The sequence below is a fragment of the Schistocerca serialis genome, chromosome 4 (genome assembly GCF_023864345.2).
Source record: "Schistocerca serialis cubense isolate TAMUIC-IGC-003099 chromosome 4, iqSchSeri2.2, whole genome shotgun sequence".
Classification (NCBI taxonomy): Eukaryota; Metazoa; Arthropoda; class Insecta; order Orthoptera; family Acrididae; genus Schistocerca; species Schistocerca serialis.
The window spans coordinates 778523725-778546437 of record NC_064641.1 but is presented as its reverse complement, the minus strand read 5'-3'; the positions used below and the strand labels follow the sequence as shown (position 1 = coordinate 778546437).

Genomic DNA, 22713 nt, shown 5'->3' with positions numbered 1-22713 from the left:
TCATGACTGAAGTTTGCATGAAAAACAACATTTAAAATAAAACGCATAGGTCTCAACATTACATTATCACTGAAATATATAGGTAGCTGTTTTATAGACTATAAGACTATTCATATTTTCATAGCAGTTTATATTGCATACTTCACTAAACAATAGTGTTGTTATCATTTATGATGATTAAACATCTACATTTTGCTGCATACCTCACAGAAATTCTAAATTTGTGTCAGTCACAAGAAAAAACCCATTACTTTTGAGAAAAAAAAATTCATTGTCAGCCACATTTCCATTAGAAAATTGTCTTTTTTATGCATGTAGTTTGTGTAGAATCAAGGCATATGAAATCTTCTGTTTGCTGAGAACCGTTTTATATTATTCAAGCATTAGAAATTACTAAATTACAGTTTTGTTTTGCCTTGGGAATGAAGTATAAGATAGTTCACATAAAAAATGTCTTATTCACTGCCAAGAGCTGAGATTTAACCTGTTTATTCCAGCAAGTTTCAGTCCTCAGGCCTTCATCATACATCCTGTATACAAAGGGAGAGAATGCTTGAAATGCATTTCATATTTAATTGTATGTACACCATGACCTGGTGTACATGCTCATGAAATCTCACTTATTAGCTGTCAAGACATTTAAAACAGATTACGTGGTGATATAAAATCTGTGGCATCAAGTAGCATAAAATAAAATTCATCATAAGTCACTGAAAATATAATTATGAGACATAAAGTAATGGGTTGACAGTGTTCACACATTTGTTATATGTATGAACACGGTCAGTCCCATCACTTTATGTAACTTATTTTTATTTTCAGTGACTCATGATGAATTTCATGCTATTTGATGCCATAGATTTTGTATCACCATGTAAGCTGTTGAAAATGTCTTAAGTTACTTCGTCACTTCTTGTTATGTCAGTTTTCAAGAGTGTGTACAACAGATAGTATTATATTGACAGTTAAATATGAAATGCATCTCAAGTGTTCTTTCCATTGGTATACAGGATATCTCATAACTGAAACCAGTTTTAATAAAGACACATTATCAGTTCTTGGTGGTGAATTATGACTTTCTTAATTACTTATGAGTTGTGATGTATCATTTTCAGAAAAATACATAGGTCATTTACTCTTTAACTAATTAATATCAATATGAAACAGGTATATTGTGTAATAGAAGCCTCAGATAGTACCTGTTATCGCTTTTCCCTGTTAAATGTAAACACATTGTAAAATAATAAGAGAAACTTGTCAAACTGTTGAGAAAAGGCACAGAAAAATGTTATGACATTATCTTATAAAAGGGTGTTCAGTATGAAATATAGACATTTTTATTTTTTATTTTGCAGTTAATGCTGGTGGAAGGTGTGAGCAATGATGTGATTCTTTCAAGCTTAGTGACACCAGGCCATTTCTTCCTGCAACAGCCAACTCATCCTACATCCCTGCTCTGAACAGGCTAAATGCCTGTATGAATGTGTGTTATAGTGAACCAAATGTACCTCTTTTGCCGTCACCTGTTGACCGTAAGTATATTCATCATCATCTGTTTCATTTATAGCTGCAGTTTGTCTCTTCAGAGAGAGAGATACTTCATCTACAAGCAGCTTTTAAAAGAGTGCTGTGTGATGCATTTCCTAATGTTGTCCTCTGATTCAGTCTCATCTTGTGGCTCCATCTCGATCTTCTGTTATTTGTTGGATATTATATTTTGGTTAAAAAGGGAACCATATACGTAAAAATATTTATGTAACAGTATGCTGCTTCTTCTTCTATTTCTGCATCACAATTGTTAGATGGCACTTTTGGTGGGGGGGGGGGGGGGGGGGGGGGATAGATAGCTCTTCTCCATTTAGTAGCTGATTTTGATTACTTTCTAATTAATAATTAATCACTTTGTTTGTATAATGACAGATGTAGATTGTTGCCATTCGTGTTATGGTGAAACACTTGAATAAAGTAAAAAGACAGTCAGTCTTGCTGGAGGAACAGCCACAGCTCAGCATTACAGTAAAAATTGAAAACGCTGCTGCAATTGTAAGGCTTTTTTATTTATTTTTTTTATTTTTCAGTGCTTAGACCATGACCGGTTCCAGGCTATTTGATCTATAATCAGTACAACACCTGATGATGTGCTTGTAATAGCTTGAAACCAGTCATGGTCTACACATTGGAGAAAAGAAACAACCCTCTACAACTGAAGTGTGTGCTGCTAGTAGTAAGATAAAAAAAGAAATACTAGTGCTGTTGTCACTCTCAGCTGTTATACTCTTGTACATCTAATACTGTGTAAAGCAGTAATGTGCATGTTTAATTAATTAACTGATTAATTTTTTAAATACTCATGCCTTGATTGATTGAGGATACTAAGTTTCCAGGCTTCAGAGTGGAATTTTAGTGCTAATTGTTGCTGTGCTTACATTTAGGTTTCTTGTCACATACCTTTAAAATGTGCTACCACTTATTGTTTTGTTCAAGCATAAAATAATCAAGTATAATTTGTTTCCTAGTACTTGAATGAGACCATGTATCATTTAAGGCACTGTGAGAAGTCTGTGCCGATCCATACACATGCTTAATTGGGACTGAAAAATGATAGGGCACATACAGTTCCATATCCTAGCCTATAAAGAAAACTGTTGTTAGCAAAAGTACATGAACGAATTTCAAGAGAGCATCAAGAAACTTCCAGCTTATGTAGCCAAAATCTACATCTTTAAATAGGCAATCAGCATTTAGTGGGAAATGAAAACTAAAATGGATAGCTGTCGTGTTACGATTTGAAACAACCATTTGGCTAGTTGTTTCAAATCTAACCTCCAGATTCAAAATGCTCAACATAAAGCCTTTCGTAATATTAAAATTCAGTACTTAAATGAGAATTCCAATTTTACAAATCTTCATGGTAAGCAAATGGTGTTAATGAAAATTTTCAGAAATAGATTGTATTCTAGCTTTACAAAAGAACATTATTGCTATAGTACTGCATTCTGAAGTACTGCTGATTAAATGTTTTTCAAACTTTACTGAAGATAACATTGCTGTTATTCTAAAATAATATTGTTTTCTTTTGGCAACACTGCAAAGAACAAGCTAGCCTCCCTACTTTGTTGTTTGTTAGTGTACTGAACCAGGTGTCGCTCCTTAAAAAATTCATTGTATGTATGGTTGTACCAACATATATGAGATGATGGTAAATTCTCCTGTTGTATTGTTTTCAAGGTCTCAGGATTGACCTGAAATATTAAAAAGTGTGTATAGTTCATATGAACTCGTCATTGTTTCTGCTGCATCACAACAGATCCTGAAAGATTTCTAGCTTTCATACAGAAGAATGGTAATCATTTTAATAAACACACAAAATGTGCCACAGCAATAACTTCATACTAAAACAATCTCAGACTAAAACAGAAGTCATGTTTTGTCTTTAAGGCAGAAAAATATTCTGAAAAATAACTTAAAAGTGTGGGATTAAGGGAAATCTATTTTGTCAACATTCTTTTTAGTGAAGAGACGTGGTGGTGGAAATAGATTGCTTACATTTGCCATGAGCTTTTTATATTTCTTATGTCACTTTATTATATATTACCTTAACATTTGGTTAAAAAGTCACATGATGTCAGCAATGAATTTAAAAAGATTCTTGGACTGCAGCTGGATCTGAGCCCCTCTCTCTCTCTCTCTCTCTCTCTCTCTCTCTCTCTCTCTCTCTCTCTCTCTCTCTCTCTCTCCCCCCCTCTCTCTGCCCCCCCCCCCCCCCGGACAAACAAACAAACTGGCTGAGAACTGGTTCACAGCTAAAGCACCATGAAAATCTGAGGCTTTATTTCGGGGGTATCACTCACAATTGGTGTAAGCCGGTAATGAAAAGCCTCTCAGAAATGTTGTTTGTAGTGATTGATTATAGCCTGACCAAATTAAACATTTTTCTCGAATAACAATGATGTATTTTGAAATTACGTGTGCTAAATGAGCCATATGGCCAGCACAGTAATTGCACCAGCCATTTAGAGTATTGTGCCCTCATCAGAAGTTATATGTGGATGAGTTGTGACAAAGACTCCTTGATGAACCGAGGCATTCTGTGGATAGGCTTCCATCTTGTACAGCCGCCTCCTGTATCAGTCATACTGAAATACAGTCGAGTTAACAAAGAACACAGTGAAGAGAAATATAAGTGGAAGAAAAGATGGCTCAAATGCCAATTTCCTTTTGAAAACCATGATATTGTACGTCATTAAAAAAGTTGCCAGAAAAAAATTCGCTGATAGCCCTGCACCAAGAAGTGAACTGCAGTTGCTGACGGAGAGGTGCTGATGGTGATGGTTGTGGAACTCTTGTATATTTACTTTATTCATTTGGTATAAATTATTTTCTTTGGTGACCATCGGATTTTGTATATGATCTTACTGTATGGTAATCTAGTTTTATCATGTAACAGAAAGTATCATAGAGCTGTAAAAACTGCATCATGCTTCCTTCATGTTTCAGCTGGTGTGATATGTGCAGCCCCCACTATGGGCGGATGGTATCGAGCACAAATCGTCTCTGTAGAACCTGAAACTAATGTGTGTGAAGTAAAATTTGTTGATTACGGAGGTTATCTGTCATTGGAACATACAGCATTGAGACAGATTCGCTCAGATTTCATGACTCTACCATTCCAAGCATCAGAATGTTTCTTGGCTAACGTGATTCCCGCAGGAGGTAAGGCTTCCTAGTACTCATTAGTTCTAGTAAATGTTCAATTTCTAGGAACAAATACACAAAAACTGGCCTTGGGGGCATGACCTTACTCGTTGGATCTAGTAAGCCATAATAGTGCAGAGAAGGGAAATTTGCACTTGTAACCAACGTGTTGTTATAGCTGTTTTTTTTTTTTTTATTTTTTTTTTTTAGAGCGTTGTCTGATTTTAGTATTTTTTATCCACATTCCACAAACAGGAAAATATGTGAAGTGGTAAATGGAATAAAAATGAATTGATGTAGGTAGGAAGACATATCTTCAGGTTTAATACTGAAACATTCAGTTATGAAAAGAGAAATTTATTCTAATAAAGTATGCCAGTTAGTGCTTAACTGCTAATGCTTTTGCAACCTTGCAAGAACTGTGGGAACACAGTTTTGCAAATAAAAAATGTGCAGGTACCTTGTGAGTGATTTCTTGTTTTAAAATGTGTTTGAGACAGAACAGACTTGGTGAGGATCATACAGCATAACACTGATTTTACTCTTCTGTTTATTTCATTTGACATGTGATTTTTATGTATCGTAAATTGACTTCAGTTGGTTGTATGTTTCTTTTTTCTACTTGAATGATAGTTTCTTTAAAAGTCAAAAATTTTTAAAAATTGCCAAATGTGTCAGTTTTTTTATGGAATGTAATATTTTTAGATAGATATTGACATCTAGTTTCTATTGTGTATTTATGTATTATTTCCCTACACATTTCTGTATCTTGTATATGAAATGTGTAGCTTAACAACACAAGTTAGTATTTTCTGTACTGTATTCTCACTATTGTTCTTTGTATTGGAGAGATAATCAGTTCGTTAATTAATTTGTTGCAGAGCTATAAGAAATTGTATAATTATTTTAAACTTAAGTTTAATAGCTTCAGGAGCAATAATAAAATAATCTTCCAGGTGAGGAAGCATCATGGAGTGCTGATGCCGCTGCAGTAATGGAGGAACTAACACATGGCCAAGTCCTTCAGGCACAAGTGTGTGACTACACGGAAGAAAACATACCTAATGTATTTCTCTACGCTGTCCATTGCAATCAGGTAAAACACTCTTTTAAACATAAAATCGAAACTAGATAACAGACTGTTGTAAGCGAAGAAGAAAAGTTGGAACTTTAATTGTGGTATAATACATTACTCTGTTAGTTAGTTACTTAAACAACCTGAAATACAGTTTGAAACTAACTTTTTTGGAAGAATTCTTAAGTAAACCACAAAGAAATATACAATTACTTTTAGAAATTTATTTTATTTTCTATAGTTACTTAAACCAGTCTCTGGATTGAAGACAACAACAACAACAACAACAACAACAACAACAACACAAAAGCATCTAAAAGTAGACAGCAATGGTGTTATGCATCTTATCTGAAATTATATATTTTTAAAGTTAATTTTTCTCTTGAAGCAAAATTGAATGTATGGATATGTAAAATCTTTGCCAAAACCATATTTCATTCAATATCTTCACCTATTCCCCTCTGTATTGCAGGGCAGTAAAAGCAACAAATATATTTTGAACCAAGTGTGGTTGGTAGTGTCAAATCGCATAAGAGTTACAAACTATTCGTTATTTGTTACTTTTCTTACTGATCACTATTATATAAAACAATTCTAAAGTATTGTTACCTTTGATCAGTAGGCTCACTGGTGTTTGTTGACAGATATATCGTGTAGTTCGAGAGGAAATATTTTGCAGTTGCAGAGAAAAGGACAACAAACACACCATATTAATACATGAAACATTATTATGAAAAGGATAGATTGATACTCACCATTTATAGGAGAAATTGAATCGCGAACAGGCACAACAAAAAGATTGCTATACATTTGAGCTCTGAGGTTTATCTTGTAGTGAAATTTGAAGTCTATAGTTCCTGTGAGTTAATTTTGCTATAGATTATACTTGACAACCAAAATAAATTAATAATTGCCATTAGGTTACACAAAGGGCTTCAGTCTCAAACGGTGCAGGGCAAACATAAGAAAGGTTAGACCCAGCTACAATTGATATTGTTGTTGTAATTTGTCGCAACTGTGTTGGGAAAGAACCAGAACTCAAAGTGCTGATAAAAAGCACTGAAGCTGAAATTGTAAATATTGAAAACTGGCTAAAGACAGATAAGTTTAGACAAAATCTTCGCAAGGGACCTAACAGTGTGCAGAAAATATAGATTAAATACAGGTGGTGGTATTGTGTTTCGTGCTTTTAGTTGTAGTTTATCTTGTCACGAAACTGAAGTACCGTATTTATCTGATTATAAGACAAGTTTTTTTCCCAAATTTGTCATTTGAAAATTACAGGGTTGTCTTATATTCACAGATTATACTGTTATTTGAGGTCAACATTTTTACATTGTTTAGTAGAGTACATAGGGGTACTCTTAAATTTTCAGGGGTTATCTTATAATTAGAGATAGATCATTGGCTATTGAGGTCACATGCAGATTTATTTTGAAGAATTTGGAAGGATGGGGCTCAGCAGATGATACTTGTGTTCCAACAGGCTTGAGATTTCCCGATATGCTGAAGCGTTTGATACAGTATCAATATTGCTCGAACAGTCACATGACATTGACTTGTGCTGCGGCACTAGTGGGAGAGATACTAGCCACTGCAAAAGTCTATTGCTCTGCTTACAATTTGACAATTTTGTCACTCAGGAGGAAATAGCATTAAATGCTATAATCTTACAAACTTTTGTTGTGTTTGAACAGGTTTGCAGTAAATATTCTCATACATGTATGGAGACCATATACGAACATTAATGCTGCTTTTTAAGTAAAGGTAACATTCAAAAACGGAAATATCATCCTTCAAAAATCATTAGTTGAGACCAATATTTTATTTTGTTATGAGAGACTGTAATGATTTAGTAAATGGATTGCAAATGTGAAATTCAGTCACTGTTCACATATTAGAATATCCAGTAAAAAGTAACTTACTGTTAACAAGCTTTAAAACATGCTGACGTTCAATTTAACATGAATGAAAATTAATCCAGAATGAAATGTCTGTCAAAGGAAATAAATCATATTAAACTGATTGTAATTACTATTGCGAGAATAAATTATAGCAGGAAGACCTGTTGAGATAGTACCAACAGATGTCACTAGGTCGCAGAATGGCCAAAAGTTCGAGAATAGGACTTGATCTTAATTGTGAACTTTTATTTATGCATTAGTTAGTGTTGTTACATATGACCAACACGCTAGAAGATAAACTTAATCTCAGCTTTACAGAAGGGTTGGAAGAGGCATAGTCATACCAGCTTCGCTGAGAGCTACGATGATTGTTCAGTGGAGGGTAGTAGGGAGTGGGCAGCAGATTGTGTCATGTTGCCAAGCATAATAATCTCTACTATGTACTGTGGCCTTTTATGAACATCTACCATGTTTCAACTGCAGTTTGCCTGAATCCATTTGCAGTCGGAATCTAACGGACTTTAAAATTGGACAAACACTCAACAGAAGTATTCGTTTCTGCGGGAGTTGGTACAAGTCTATATAGGGGCCAGTGATGTACTTACATGTTCCTTGCTACAGTATAATCAGTGCTCGCTGTGAAGTATGATGGAATGAAAGGGTGTGCGTCAGCTGGTTCTACACAGCCAGTGAGAGAACTGCGAGCAGGTTAATATGTTTGGAAGCGAGAGACTTGTAACATTCTTACATCAGGTTAGAAGTGAAATCCGATATGTTTCGGGGGGGGAACAGCTGTTTTCTCATGCCTTAGCATAATGACAACCTCAGAAATAGCAACATATTTGGAAGAAATGGCCAAATATTTTTTAGAGTGAAGATATAAATTTCACAGCTGGTGCTATTGTGGTAGTGGTGGTGGTGGTGGTGTGAACTATCTTGTTTATTTTATTTCTCCTAGTATTATCAAAATGTAGACAATCAATAAATGACGTAAGTTTAGAATAGGTATAATGTTAACTTTCTGGCAGATACTTGATGTCAATAAAAAAGTTTGTGATTCTGAGCAGTCAGAAAACGTTGAAAATAAATTTTTCTCAAGGAACCTCTTAAAAATATCGTCTTGTATTCAGGGTCATCTTATACCCAGGTAAATACAGCGGATAGTTCCTGTGAGTTAGTGTGGGTAAGGTTATGCTTAACAACTGGAATAAATTAATAATTGGTTTCTTTTACTAACCCCCAGGCTCAAATGATACATTTGCTGAACAATTTCAAGAAAATTTGAGTATTATTTCAAATAGGTACCTCATTCATAATTTACAGACAGTAGGCAATTTCAATGTACCCTGTGGATGCTAACCTACATAGGGAGTAATGATCATCACAATAAAATGAAAGGAATTAGAGTTAATGTGGAAAGTTTTGTGTGTTGGTTTTTCCTTCTCACTTTTTGAGATAGGAACATTATAGAGTTCGAAAGTAGTTTGCTGAACCCCCTGCCAGGCACTTAAGTGTGAACTGCAGAGTAGACATGTAGATGTAGAGCCACAATACAAATACTGTGACATCATTCCTGCTACTTGCAGGATACAAATAATGCTTACACTGAACAGTACTTTATCATTTAAAATACATACAGTAATCTGTATTGTGCCCTTTATGTTCCATGGCCAAGTACATACTAGCAATACTGACCTGATACTGTTTGTTTCATAGGCCTCTCGGTAATGATCTTTAGTTCATAGATGAAATTAAGCTTCAAAAATCTTAGCGGATACCAGAAGCTTTCCACTCAATAATGTACACAACTCAACAATTTTAGTTTCACTGATTAACTCTTTTACTTGCCATTAGCAACCATGAGTCGATGACCAGTTAACCATATATAAAAGGAATAATTAGTGCATACATCAAGATAACCCCTCTACTACCTAACCTTCACAGTGGTAAATGTTCAATTGTGGCACAAAACAATGTTCGTATTTATACAAAAATTTCACTGCTCTTATTACTGTCCCGTAGCAATTCATTAAAGATTACACTATGGTAGTTCAGTTAAATCGGATCATAATGAAATTCATCGTGTCCAGCAGTCGCTGATTCCGATGACAGTATCATTCCACAGTCCTTGTTGATTCATCACAGTTCAAGCAAACTGTTAACTAATTTGTATAATAGAAATTACTTGAAAGTTCTTTCCATACTAATTTTCTTGAGTTGTATGGTTGTCGATGTGCACAATTTCATGTTCAGAGCTTGTATAATTGTGGCTCAAGTAATTCCGGAGAGCACATCCGAGACAGATCTTTCTTGTCGGCATTAAAACTGTGAACTGCCAATTTTAGGTGATGACTATAAACGGGTGTATAAACAAACTCTTATTTTATCAGTTGTTTTGAAAATTGACTATGCTTGATTTTACCGTTTTGGATGAACTAAAAGAACTATGAGATTTTCGCTTATAGAAAATGTAGCTGTTCAGAAATTTAGAATTTTTTTGTGGCCACTATTATCCTTAAGCAATTTGAATCCCCGTGATTACATGTGGGAGTGCCATATTGCAAATTATATTAAATTAAATGAAATTATTAATTATGGAGTTAATCAGTCAATGCTGTGTGTCATCTTGTGTGGGGGGAGGGGGGGGGGGGAGGTAACAGAAGTATGCAGGTGAAGTTTGGAATCACGGGACTGCCAGACTTGCTGGTGGTATGGGTCACTTTTCAAAAATATACGGATTAGCTCATAGGTTTTTTATATACAGCAAACTGTAGTATAGAAATCAGTTAGTGACAACTTTTAACTGTAAGTGCCTTAATGAAAATAGATTACACCAAAGGAATCAGAGTGAACAAAATAAAAATCTGAAAATAAAGTCCAAATAAGAACTTGAGATGTTTGTCTATTTTTTTTTACTTGTAAACAGATAAATGTATTGAAAATAAGATAAAATTATAAAGAAATATGGTTAATTGATGGGGGTAGGAAAACTAAATAGTTGGTAATAATCCACCTTGCTGTCACACTGTGTCTGCAACAAGAATGAAATTCAGAAGAGTAGTGAAACTTACCTGACACATTTGAGGGTAATGAATATGGAAGCTAACTAACTCAGCTTGTTACACATGAAAATGAGTGAGCAACAAAATATTCAATAGCTCAAGTCTCTTGAGGGTATTTTTCTTCTATCATTGAAACTACAAACAAAAATACCCTCAAGAATTATAAAGCAAATACGGACAACATGGCCACACAAATGAGCAATTTAATGACGCCTTCTCAGGTCTCTGTTGGTTCCCTCCACTGAGAGTAATGAACTGAACTACGTAAACTGAAAATTCAGACCAAGCTGGGCAAGAATTATGTACAGGAAAGAAAATCTCCATATACAAAATGTGTTAGAAAGCAACAAATATGTACAACAAATATGTACTTAAATCTCATGGAGTACCTGTCAGTCATTAATGAATACTTATGACTTGCAACAGTCTTATTATTATGTGAAGACAGTGTTTCTTTTGAACATTTGTTTTTACACTATTGATAACTCATTTGTGGTAACGCTGTCCTGTAAATATCTTTTACCTCTTGTGAAATACATTTGTGTTTGCATATTTGTTGCTGTGATTTCTGAAATGTGTTAAACACACACCAAATTGCTACTTCCAATATTTGGTTCAGTAACTGAAAATTATGATCAATCTGCTGCCTGCACTTGTGTTCTAACAAATCAGAATTTTTCACACAGTATAAAAACAGTGGAATATCTGGGACAACAGCACCAGTATGAAATAGGATAGATTGCCGCTCATAACACAGAGGAGGCATTGAATGGGAGATGTGTTTTGAAGGTTGACTTTGGGGATATTATTAAGCTGTCAGATAAAGTCCTCCTTAAGAGTAGGAGACCATGACTTTGTCTCTGGGCACTGAGGACACACATTTTCATACACACAACTCGCAATCATGCCTCAGCATCTGGAGACAATAGTAGTCATGTATGTGTGAGTTGTATAAAACTGTCTGTGTGGATATTAAGAATGTCCAACAGTAAAATTTCTGCTCGTCAATGCCTCCTGTATGTGGTGAGTAGCAATCTGTCCTAAGAGTGATCAGGCACATTTTCTCTGGTGTTCTGATGGATATTTCCAATTTAATGTTGCACTGTGTAGCTGGAGTCAGCCCAAACAAATACTATACCTAATGTCTTTCATGCAAACCCAGTGTTAATGAAACTTTTGGTTTGTTTCCCAGTACAAACAAAATTATTTTTAAAGCAGAATTTTACATGCCTATTGGATAGAGAGGTCCCAAATTAAGCTAGTGTGATATTCATTTTATTGATATGTATTAACAGGGATAGTAAAACTTAGCAGAATAATCAGCACTCCAGCAGCTACGTTACTGCCCTGGACCACGCTGACTGGTACCGTCAGGCAGCAGTATTGCTCAGTTGCCATTGGATATTCTTCTTCTTGTACTGTCCCTTCAATACGTATAGATAAAAATTGACTAATTTGGGACCTCTCAATGAAATGGGCACATAAAATTCTGCTTTAAAAATCATTTTGTTTTTGACAGGAAATAACTGATGCATTCCATCGGCTTTGGGCATAACATGAAAGACAGGATGTGCAGTGGGCTGACTCCAGATACACATTGCAAAATTGAAATTGCAGCTACAGAGGAAATACATGTTGCGGCTCGGAGGAGGAACACTCAGTATATAGAATAAAGGAAAGGGAATGGAAGCACAAGACAGTTAGCTGAATGTCAAGTAATTTCAGTTCTAAAGACAAACGGGAAATAAAATACATTCTAATGGTTGTCAGTTGAGTTTGGTTGTTTTCTTCCTAGTCCAGATTAAAAGACTGAGAAGGTTCATTTAATCCTAAAAAAATTGCCCAGGTGCGGGGACTGAACGTTCCATACAAACTTAATTATGTATATGGACCGTTCATCCATCCTGGGAATTGAGAACCTTGGCAACTTTGCCTGTTGTTGACATTGATATTGGCAAGATATTGGTCCTGGGGATTCCAAGACTTTCAAGAATGTTTTAATTTTGAAGTCCGATAACAAATGACAAAAGAAATATTTTTTGTGTGATATAGTTACAAATAAACAATTATTTGAATTTTTTCCTTTACTTTAAACATTCTTGCCAAATTTCAGTATTCTAGGTCAGTGCAAAGTACCCTATAGGTTTGGTGAGTGAGTTAGCAAGTATCAAGATATGTGACATTAGTGGCCATTATCCTTTGATTGCATTGACTTAGAATCTTAATGTTTTTACACTGCTGATGGACTATAGATCATAGTATGTGACACAAATTTCAGCTTGATATATCTGCTCCACCCTATGAAAATGGGTTTTTGGCAGAAAGACAGTTTTGTGCTATTAAAACATATTAAAATTGTTGTACCAAACCGTTAACACACACCACCTTATAATATGAAGACATAATGTGCTCTTCAGAGAAAATGTACAGATGATTAATTAACACACCGCACTACATAATTAAGAACTGTTGGTATGAATGCATCTTCAGGTCTCTTGTGGTTTGTATTAAGTGCATGAAACTCCACTTCCTTTGTAAATAATTTATTATTGTTATTATTATTGCATGACAAGTTTCAGAAGCTTAAAGCTCCACCATCATGTGCCACCAAGTGCTGTTACGGCAATTGGGGTGGCCGCCTCAACAGCTGTCATACATATTTCTGTACTTACAACTGAATGGTTCAAATGGCTCTGAGCACTGTGGGACTTAACATCTCAGGTTATCAGTCCCCTAGAACTTAGAACTATTTAAACCTAACTAACCTAAGAACATCACACACACCCATGCCCGAGGACTTACAACTGAAGCAGATTTTTGTTCCATTAATACAATCCTCAGTTGCGGATGTTCACCTGATCAAATATTTTGCCTTCTGGTTTGTTTCGTTTGTGGGCATCATTAAGTAGATGAGACGCACACAATGCCAAAATGTTATCAGCAACAAACCAATAGTAAAATATTGCCAATGTAACTGTTACCAGTCAAACTTTTGTGGCAGCATGTGTTTGATACAGATTTTGCATCCGTGGCATCTACTAGTCCATTAAAATGCTCCTCCACTGCAGATTGATACTACACTACAGACTGATTTTCTCAATGTAGATTGCTCCAGGAATTGAAATGTGTATGTAACAGTAAGTGATAGATCAATCTAGTGTTGACTCGCAAATGTAACAGACAACTAACAGCTTCATGATATGAATGTTTGTATAACCAAGGGTCTCGAACTTCCTGGACTATAATAAACTTCGTGGGGTGCTAACAATATTTGCATTTCCCACCTTGAACTTCCTCACTTTGTCTTTTCCTTGCAGTTGCTGGTTTATGGAGAGCGATCTAATATATCTTTGCATAGTTAGTTATTAGCGAAAGTGCACCGATTGTTTCTAAACAACATGAACAATAGTGTTTCTCTTATAGTTTGTAAACCACGGTGAACGGCAACACATTGTGTTGCTCTCTGCCTTTTCCATGTTGATGGTATGTTGCTCTAAGTGGACACTCTGATAGCTACAAAAGCTGAAACTAATTGTCTTACTAAGAAAATCTTGATGAACATAACAGCCTATGTGGGAACTTGTCACCTTCATTCCTAAGGTGTTTTAACATATTAAAAATTCTGTATGTGGTAATTAAATTTGTGTACAAGAAATACACAAGTCTAAACCTCAAAATATAGCTATGTAAAGCACACAAAATACTTTGTTCCACATAGTGGAAGATGTTCTGTGTGCATACGTGCATCCATTTGCATAATGACACCCTTATGTAGTTGGCTTTCTGAAGTAAAACTTCCTTGTTGCTTCCTCTCAGCATCAGTTCAAAAGATTTCATTGTAAAGGGCACAAGCATTTTTTTGTAAAACTTGCCTGTGTCCCAAATTTTTGCATCAAAACTAGGAACTGGGTGTTGTGTGATGTCCTTAGGTTTAAGTAGTTCTAAGTTCTAGGGGACTGATGACCATAGATGTGAAGTCCCATAGTGTTCAGAGCCATTTGAACCAAAACTAGGAATTTGATTCTGAAGCTAAATTTACCTCAAGCTCAGGCATCTTAATTTTAATTAGCACCCTAAAGAACAGTCCATGTCCATGTCCATATGCATTGATCTCAGTACTTTTCAGAAATTTACAGGTAGAACCTGAGGACCTGACCTGCATTTTTGTAATTAAAAGCACATGTGACGGAAAAAGAAATTCTCACATCACATGTTTAAATAACATTTTCATTACAAACAGTCCATATAATTTATTATGTTTGTATTGACAATAAGAGTTTTGAATGGCAAAGAAAATTATTTAATTGGAAACCAATGATTGTGATAAGTCAGATGGCCTATTGCTGCAGTGTACAGAGATCAGAGTCACTATATGTCTTTAACATTCCCATAATAATTACAGTATGAGAAATGGTGTAGCTTTTGCTTACTTCATTTAGTTTCTGGCGAAGCATAGTAGTTGTGTTTAATATGTCCCAAATGACCACATTTAAAGCATTTACCATTGCTAAAAATTTTTGAATTGTTTTCTAGAAACTACTATTTACTGTTTCTTAATGTGATCTGAGCATTGTCTCACTATTTCCTTAAACATTTGACTTCTGTGGGTTTAATATGTCCCAAATGACCACATTTAAAGCATTTACCATTGCTAAAAATTTTTGAATTGTTTTCTAGAAACTACTATTTTCTGTTTCTTAATGTGATCTGAGCATTGTCTCACTATTTCCTTAAACATTTGACTTCTCTGTCCCAAATACTGATATTTGTTCTTTCTTCAAAAGTAGTTGCTTTTGATGACACCTTTCATCATATGACAACAAGACTTAAAAAGTATTGTAAGTTATATTGTTTTCCGTCCTTCCTCACATGCCTGTTCCAAGTTTTTGTTTGCTTCCAACAACATATCTACAACCTTTATCATGAAAATCTGTTGTCTGATTTCACAGTTAGACTTTGCGTAAACAAACTAACCCCCTCAGATTTTTATTTACATATTATTGTACTTTTTATCAGGTTCCACAAAAAACCACAAATTAAATTTTTGTGTACTGTATGCGCAACTTTTTTCATCTGTTGTTCAAAACCAACATGAGGTTCGACCCACTTATCAGTTGTAGATCACGCACAACCAATGATGTTTTCACAGTGTGTTCCAGATATTGACCAGTAATTTTTGTTGTCCTGTAACTTCCTCTGCAAGTACGTTCACTTATTCTGTCATACAGAAGTTGCATGCTATTCTGTATCTTGTAACACATTCCTTATGACAAATTTTGAAAACAGTTCTCAGTTCTGTACAGATCAATTTTCTTGTAAGATGAGAATGACTTTTCTCAATATCCCACATGAATTCATTTCCCAGATACTTTGTCAGGCGTCCTCAGTTTTTACAAAATGTATCATTCACTGTGTACATCTTTGTTCAAGATACAGTTCAAAATACACTGCGACTGCTGCGTAAAACAACAAATGATGGTTTTGACTGCACAGTTGCTAATATTACAGTTGAACAAACTAATCATGGATTGCCACCATGTTTATTTTAATGCCTATTTAGATTTTGTTGTATTGCAACAAATTGGCTTATTGGTTTTTTAGCGTCTTTAGCTTCCGTATTGTGGATGTAGCTATTACTTTAATAAGGCTGTCTGCATGTGCACACTCAGTACAAATAATCTCCTTTATAATAGTGCCTTCAATTACTGAGTTTAAGTGTTGCTGGTGTCACTTTATATATAGAATTTTTTCACGTTTCCTTATTTTCTGAAGCAGAAGTTTATAATGCTCTTCCTTTCCTTACAGGTGGTGCTTGTCAACCAAGAGCTTGTTTTAAGGGGCCTTGCTGAGTGGTGGAAACCTGAGGACGTTAATGATGTGTCATGTGTGTAAGAAGAGTACCAGTCTTGGAAAGTTCCTGTGGCATTTTAACAAGTCTTCCTGTCTGCAAAGACAAGAGTATGGAGGGAGAGTTTAATTCGTTAATATCAGAAGGTGCTTTGCACGTACTGCAAACAATTGAACCATGATTGCTTTTGTAATTGCATGCAGTAGGAATTCTTGTTTTATTTTGTACTTCTGATTGAGAGTGTAAATTATTATTTTCAATTTGAATGTTAATGTTTCTATCTATAAGTTAATTTCATGAAGCTATACCTTAATGTTTTGCTGTGAATAAAAATTAAATCTTTGAAAATAGTGTTTGAGGTGGATGTAATTTTAGATATCATTGGATTAGAAATAAACTGTAATCTGTTAAAAGCCATTATTAATGTATAAAGAATCATGTGATATTCATTTCCTGTTACGTATATACAATTTGCTTTAATATTTGTAGATATTGTTGTATATGTTGTTTGGTGTACACTAGTTTGAAGTAGCAATCACATTTAAACAGAGAAGTGAGTCAAAGGATAAAAGTTATGTTACAACAAATTAAAATAATCCAATATTCGTTTTGAATGGTGGGAACGTCTCCCAAATGACTGTAATCGTCGTTTGTATACATTTCTGATGTGTGGTGTGTTATTTTTAATCTGATAAACTTGCCTGATTGCTTTGTAATACAGAAGCTTCTTGTAAAGAAAATTGTAAATAATAAGGGAAGAAATTTACTGTGTTGTGGTAACTTTACAACAGACTGAATTTTATGCAGGAGTGATCAGATTCCATTGAAAAATGTAATCAGATATTTTATTGCTTTGAATGTTTTAAATGGATTACTATTGCTGGGATTGCATATTTCTGTACAGAGAGCAGCTCTAATGAAGTTGTTAAAGCGATCATAAATATTATTTTTGGTAAAAAACAAAAGAAAAATCTTGAGTGAGATGTAGTTCTGTAAACTTGGAGTTTCCTACAGTTGAATTAGTGTCATTTTGTTAGTGTTTGTAAATTTGTGAAATCTGTTGCCAATGTGGAGTTTTGTTTTGTGCTATGAATTGCAGTATATGTTAAAGAAGTTGGTACATGTTACTTATTCAGGTACCTGGATATGCAGCCACATAATTATTATCAAAATACAGTTAAAGATTTATTCAGAACCATAATGAGAATGTAGGGAGAGCGACTTCATGTGGATGTCAGCATTTAAAATATGAACATGTTAAATATTTCCAGTTATTTGCTCAATGTATCACACTTCCTGATAAGTGTCCAAAGTTGCCTTGCATTAATTAGCAGCCATGTAATGAGTTTGCACAGTAGAAATGATTGTACGTCAGATCTAATCTGACTCATGAAAGAGCATCGATTTATCATTAACAAAATGGAAAGAGATTAATCATCATTTCAAATCAAGCAGAGTTCCAGTTTTTATGTTTACATGCTTTGGCTTCCCACCTTTCTGGGTAAATCCCCACAGAAATAAAAAAAGGAGTCTCACATTTGGTCCATGTGTTTTTCGCTCTTTCATATTTTAAATACTGTAGTAGCTCATCATGCCAAAATTTAATTTTTCAGTCTTCACATTATTTCAAACTCTTAAAAACTGTAGAAATTATGATGGCGATAATTTTCTTTCGATGTATCCTTATTTTAGGTCTATTATAAACCAGTGAATATTGACATAGAATGAACAAGGGAGAAAATAACATTTGTCTGCTTGCATAGTTTAAATTCCGCAGAATTATTTTTAATGGTCAGCATTCATTAATGTCCTCAATAAATTCTCATGCGTCCATATGAAGGAAGGTTGTGAAACAGATCCATTGGTTTAATGCTGAGTCAGTTTCCCTACATTTTCTTTAAATTTGCTTTGTAAGCAAAAGCAGGTGCAAGAATTGTTCCTATATAGTAGAGACGTGTGATTTATTGTGTTGGAACATTTATGTATATTTCTACATTGACCTCAGTATTGGCTGTATCTGTGGGTTATTTCAAAAAGTATGGAGTCCTTTAATTTTCTACACTATTATTGTTTACCACTCCTGTTACATTACTGAAATGTAATAGCATAAATTGTTTATTTTTTAGGACAGCGAATTCTCTCTCTCTCTCTCTCTCTCTCTCTCTCTCTCTCTCTCTCTCTCTCTAAGTTGTTTTATAAAAATAATTTCTAAAATTTAAAGTCCGTTATATCATCATGTAACTTCATATTTGTGGTACTGTATTTATCACTGAAGTTCTGAATAACAAATTGTTTGTTCTTGCTTTCTGTGTTGTGATTGCAAGTGCAGGTTTTCTTCTTTATTTCTTTTTCCTATTTTATATAGTAATTAAATTAATTTCAGTATTAGTCTACAAATTTCCATGATTTTTCAGTGTTCTTTTTCCTGTGTTCAATTTGGTCATTTCTGAATGTCTAAGAAAATGGAAAAATTTGCTTTTTTAAATACAGTGTACTGCAGGAATGCAAGTAAAGAAAAAATTTTTGATTTTCCTTTAATCATGAATCATTTAATTGAAGACCAGTGTTCCATGTTATAAAATTATGTTACTCTCATTTTTATGTTAAGTTCTCAATATTGTAGCAAGGCAACAGATATGAGTGCACAGAAAAACATTTCCATTTACAAATAAAATATAATTTATTGTTTTAACTAACTGGTGAGTGATTTATTAATACATTCCCCATTGCCACTGCTCTCTCCCTCCCTCCCTCCCTACCTGCCCTCCCCCCTCTCCCCCCCCCCTGCCCTCCCCCCCTCCTCAACTCAACTCAACTCAACTCAACTCATCTCATCACTGCTGCCTTACATTTTGTTTTGACCTTTGAAAAAAATACTACAAATGTAGTAGTTTTACTTTACTATCTCCTGGTCATTTGTGTGTCATATACCATTTACATTTTACTTCAGATTATTACAGATATGGACTGAATGGTATGTGCAGTGGGACTGGAAGTTAAGTTCATGTAATCATTATTTGAATCACAACCTCAGTTATACAATTGTGTATGATATCGAGAATATTGCACAAGATGTTTATCACAGTAATGTGAAAATCACATTCACCTTTCAGTGGTGTAGCAAGCCTTGGATGAAGTGTTCTGTAGAATGTATTAGTAAAAGGATTGGAGAGTTGCTAAGTGGAGAACCGCACTCTCATGTAGGTGTGATTAATACATTCCTCACTCTCTCTCTATGGCATGATCTGTATCTGAATTCTTCTGGTATAAGCCTACTTGCAAGGCTAGTTGCTAACAACACCCTACTTGACCATAGCAGTTTACATTATATCCTAATGATTTACAGTGTTCTCATTATTTTTTAAGAGTAATTTGTCCTGAGTGACAGCTGTAAAATATTATCAGGCCTGAAAAAGCTACTTGTAGAGCAAAATAATCCAACCTGGACAATACTGTAGATTTAAAAGAACATTAATGTAGTATCTTGCATCTAAATGCAGAAAGCCCTACAAATTAAAGGAACTTCCCACTTCTCATACTGATTGAGGAAAATGAAGGGACTAGTAGTATTTAAGAGATGTGTTCTGCTTATTAGAACATTATGGAGATGGAGCAGATGAAAGTTGCTGGGTACAAGGTACATCATACTACTGTAGAAATAGTAAAATAAAAGGGTGAGCTCTGTATACAAAAATTGATGTTCATTCTAGATTCGACAATCTGATAATGTAATAATAGTAGTGAATCAGAATGCTGCTATATGGCCGTGCGGTCTGAGCTCTCATGTCACGGTCCATGTTGCTCCCTCCATTGGAGGTTCGAATCCTCCCTCAGGCATGGGTGTGTGTGTTGTCCTTAGCGTAAGTTAGTTTAAGTTAGATTAAGTAGTGTGTAAGCTAAGGGGCTGATGACCTCAGCGTTTTGGACTCATAAGACCTTAGCACAAATTTCCAAAAAATTGCTGCTATATACTTTTTTAAATAACAGCATTTTGGTTCAATACTCCTATTACAATGTCACTAAAAGACATCAACCATACTGCAGGCCTGAGAGAAAATAAATCTTTTGATGATGTGGATTCTCATTCTTGTCAAATTATGTAGCAATTGTTTACAGTATTATTTGAATATCTTAGAAAAACTTATTGCCAGTCACAATGTGTATATTAGTATCGTATGTTTTTTTTTTTTTTCTTCTCTCGAAAGCAGGTTTCAAGACTATGTTTATGAAAATAGTGTGGATTGCTCAAAGAAAATGACTGTTAACTCTTTATAATCTTTATTCATCACCTCACATCACAATTCTGCATGGATTTAAGTCTATAAATATGTCATTACAACTAAATCTCATGCTTGATAACAGAATTGAAGACTTTAAATAAAAAGACTGTAAACGCCATAATCATGAATTTTAGTAAAATGAGTTTTAACCACACTAGGTAATTAATGGTCACAATTGCTATATTAATGTGTTTTATTTTAAATTTAAGTACAATGTGGATCTAATTTCCAAAGGAAATTACAAACATTGTACTGTAATAGTGTGAAAAACTTATTGAAAGTGGGAATGAAATGAAAAGTTCTTAAGTGCCATAGCTTAATACTCAGCAAAAAGGTAGGAAAAGTTCATTATACTTTTGTAAAAGTGAATGTGGTCATTATTTGTTAGCTACTGCATGACTTCAATAAAGTAATCTTTCCTTCGTTCACAGATGTTGCTTGTAGCCTCCAAGACAGGTAGTTAATTTTCTTTGTGTCCTGTACATTTACATCTTCTCTCAAAATAAGCCTAAATTTCATTTGAGCTTCACCTGGTCTTAATTACATGATGCTTATGTTTGTCTGGCCGTAGCCACAGTACTTTGGTTCAAATGGCTCTGAGCACTATGGGACTTAACATCTGAGGTCATCAGTCCCCTAGAACTTAGAACTACTTAAACCTAACTAACCTAAGGACATCACAAACATCCATGCCCGAGGCAGGATTCGAACCTGCGACCGTAGCGGTCGCACGGTTCCAGACTGAAGCACCTAGAACCACTCGGCCACACCGGCCAGCCACTGTACTTTGGACATGTTTAGATTTGCTGTGTTTGTATTATAACCAGCTGCTTTCTTGAAATCTAAGAAGTGAGTCATTCATGTTACTGACAATGCATGGATTTATTTGTCTTGGTTGCTGTATCATGTCCTTTATACCTTCTGAAACAATATATTTGGTAACTCGAGAATAAACATTGTCCAGTTATGGTATAGGTTGGTGATCATTAATGAGGCTTACCTCCTGTGTTGGACAAGCTTTCATAGGGATACATTTATTATTTGAACTTATGTATTCATTCCCTCCATTTTTCAGCTTTTTCCTCATTGCTGCCACATTACGTTGTCATTTCTTTCCACTCACACTGTTACAAACATCTGCTGCTTCCTCCATTTTATCTAACTCTAAGGGGTAAGCATGTGGAACATAGAGCCTGTCATATGTTAACAGCAGTGATTGTTAAATTACATGCCATCTGTTGATTGGTTTTGGCACTACATACTTATTCATGGCTTTGATGTATTTTAAACATTATTGGGCTTGTAGATTACATTTCGCACAAAACCTCAAAATTCCTTATCATAGCACTTGGAGACATTTTATTCCAACTCTTCAATTAATACAATAAATGAGAATATTTTTGCAATAACACAATTATGATATACAGCATGGAAAACTCTCTCTCCATTTTTGTGCAACCCCTCACTCTGCTTCAGTCTTTTTGCTTAGGATCAAGCTGAGATGTGACACTACATGGGTGCATTTGGAATATCATGAAAAGATGTAGAAATGTGGCTTTTTCATGATAAATCATAATGATGTGGAATGAGTAATTTTACATTCCATTGCAAATTAATTTGCAAATATGATTACATGCTGAAAATTTTTGTTGGTATGTTTCTTATTTTATTATATTTTTTAATGGACTGATGTGAGTTAGCAATTCTTACTCACCACCTTTTACATATCACAGTAATACAAATTCTTCTACAGAACAGGAGTTGTCAAAGATAAGCTTTTTCAGTTTGTTTTCAAATTTTATAGCGAAGCAATAGTCAGTATGCCCAACTTCTTGAACAGATGTTAACA

General features: G+C 34.6%; 1 protein-coding gene across 1 annotated transcript in view; it reads left to right on the top strand.

The window, feature by feature from the left end:
- The window catches only part of LOC126473345 (A-kinase anchor protein 1, mitochondrial), a 272499-nt gene extending 253219 nt beyond the window's left edge, over nucleotides 1-19280 (top strand). Inside the window, 5 exon segments of the mRNA XM_050100341.1 lie at nucleotides 1356-1446; nucleotides 1449-1532; nucleotides 4498-4713; nucleotides 5652-5791; nucleotides 16542-19280. Coding sequence (XP_049956298.1) covers nucleotides 1356-1446; nucleotides 1449-1532; nucleotides 4498-4713; nucleotides 5652-5791; nucleotides 16542-16628 — 618 coding nt within the window. The 3' untranslated portion in view covers nucleotides 16629-19280.
- The last annotated feature ends 3433 nt before the right edge of the window (nucleotides 19281-22713 follow it).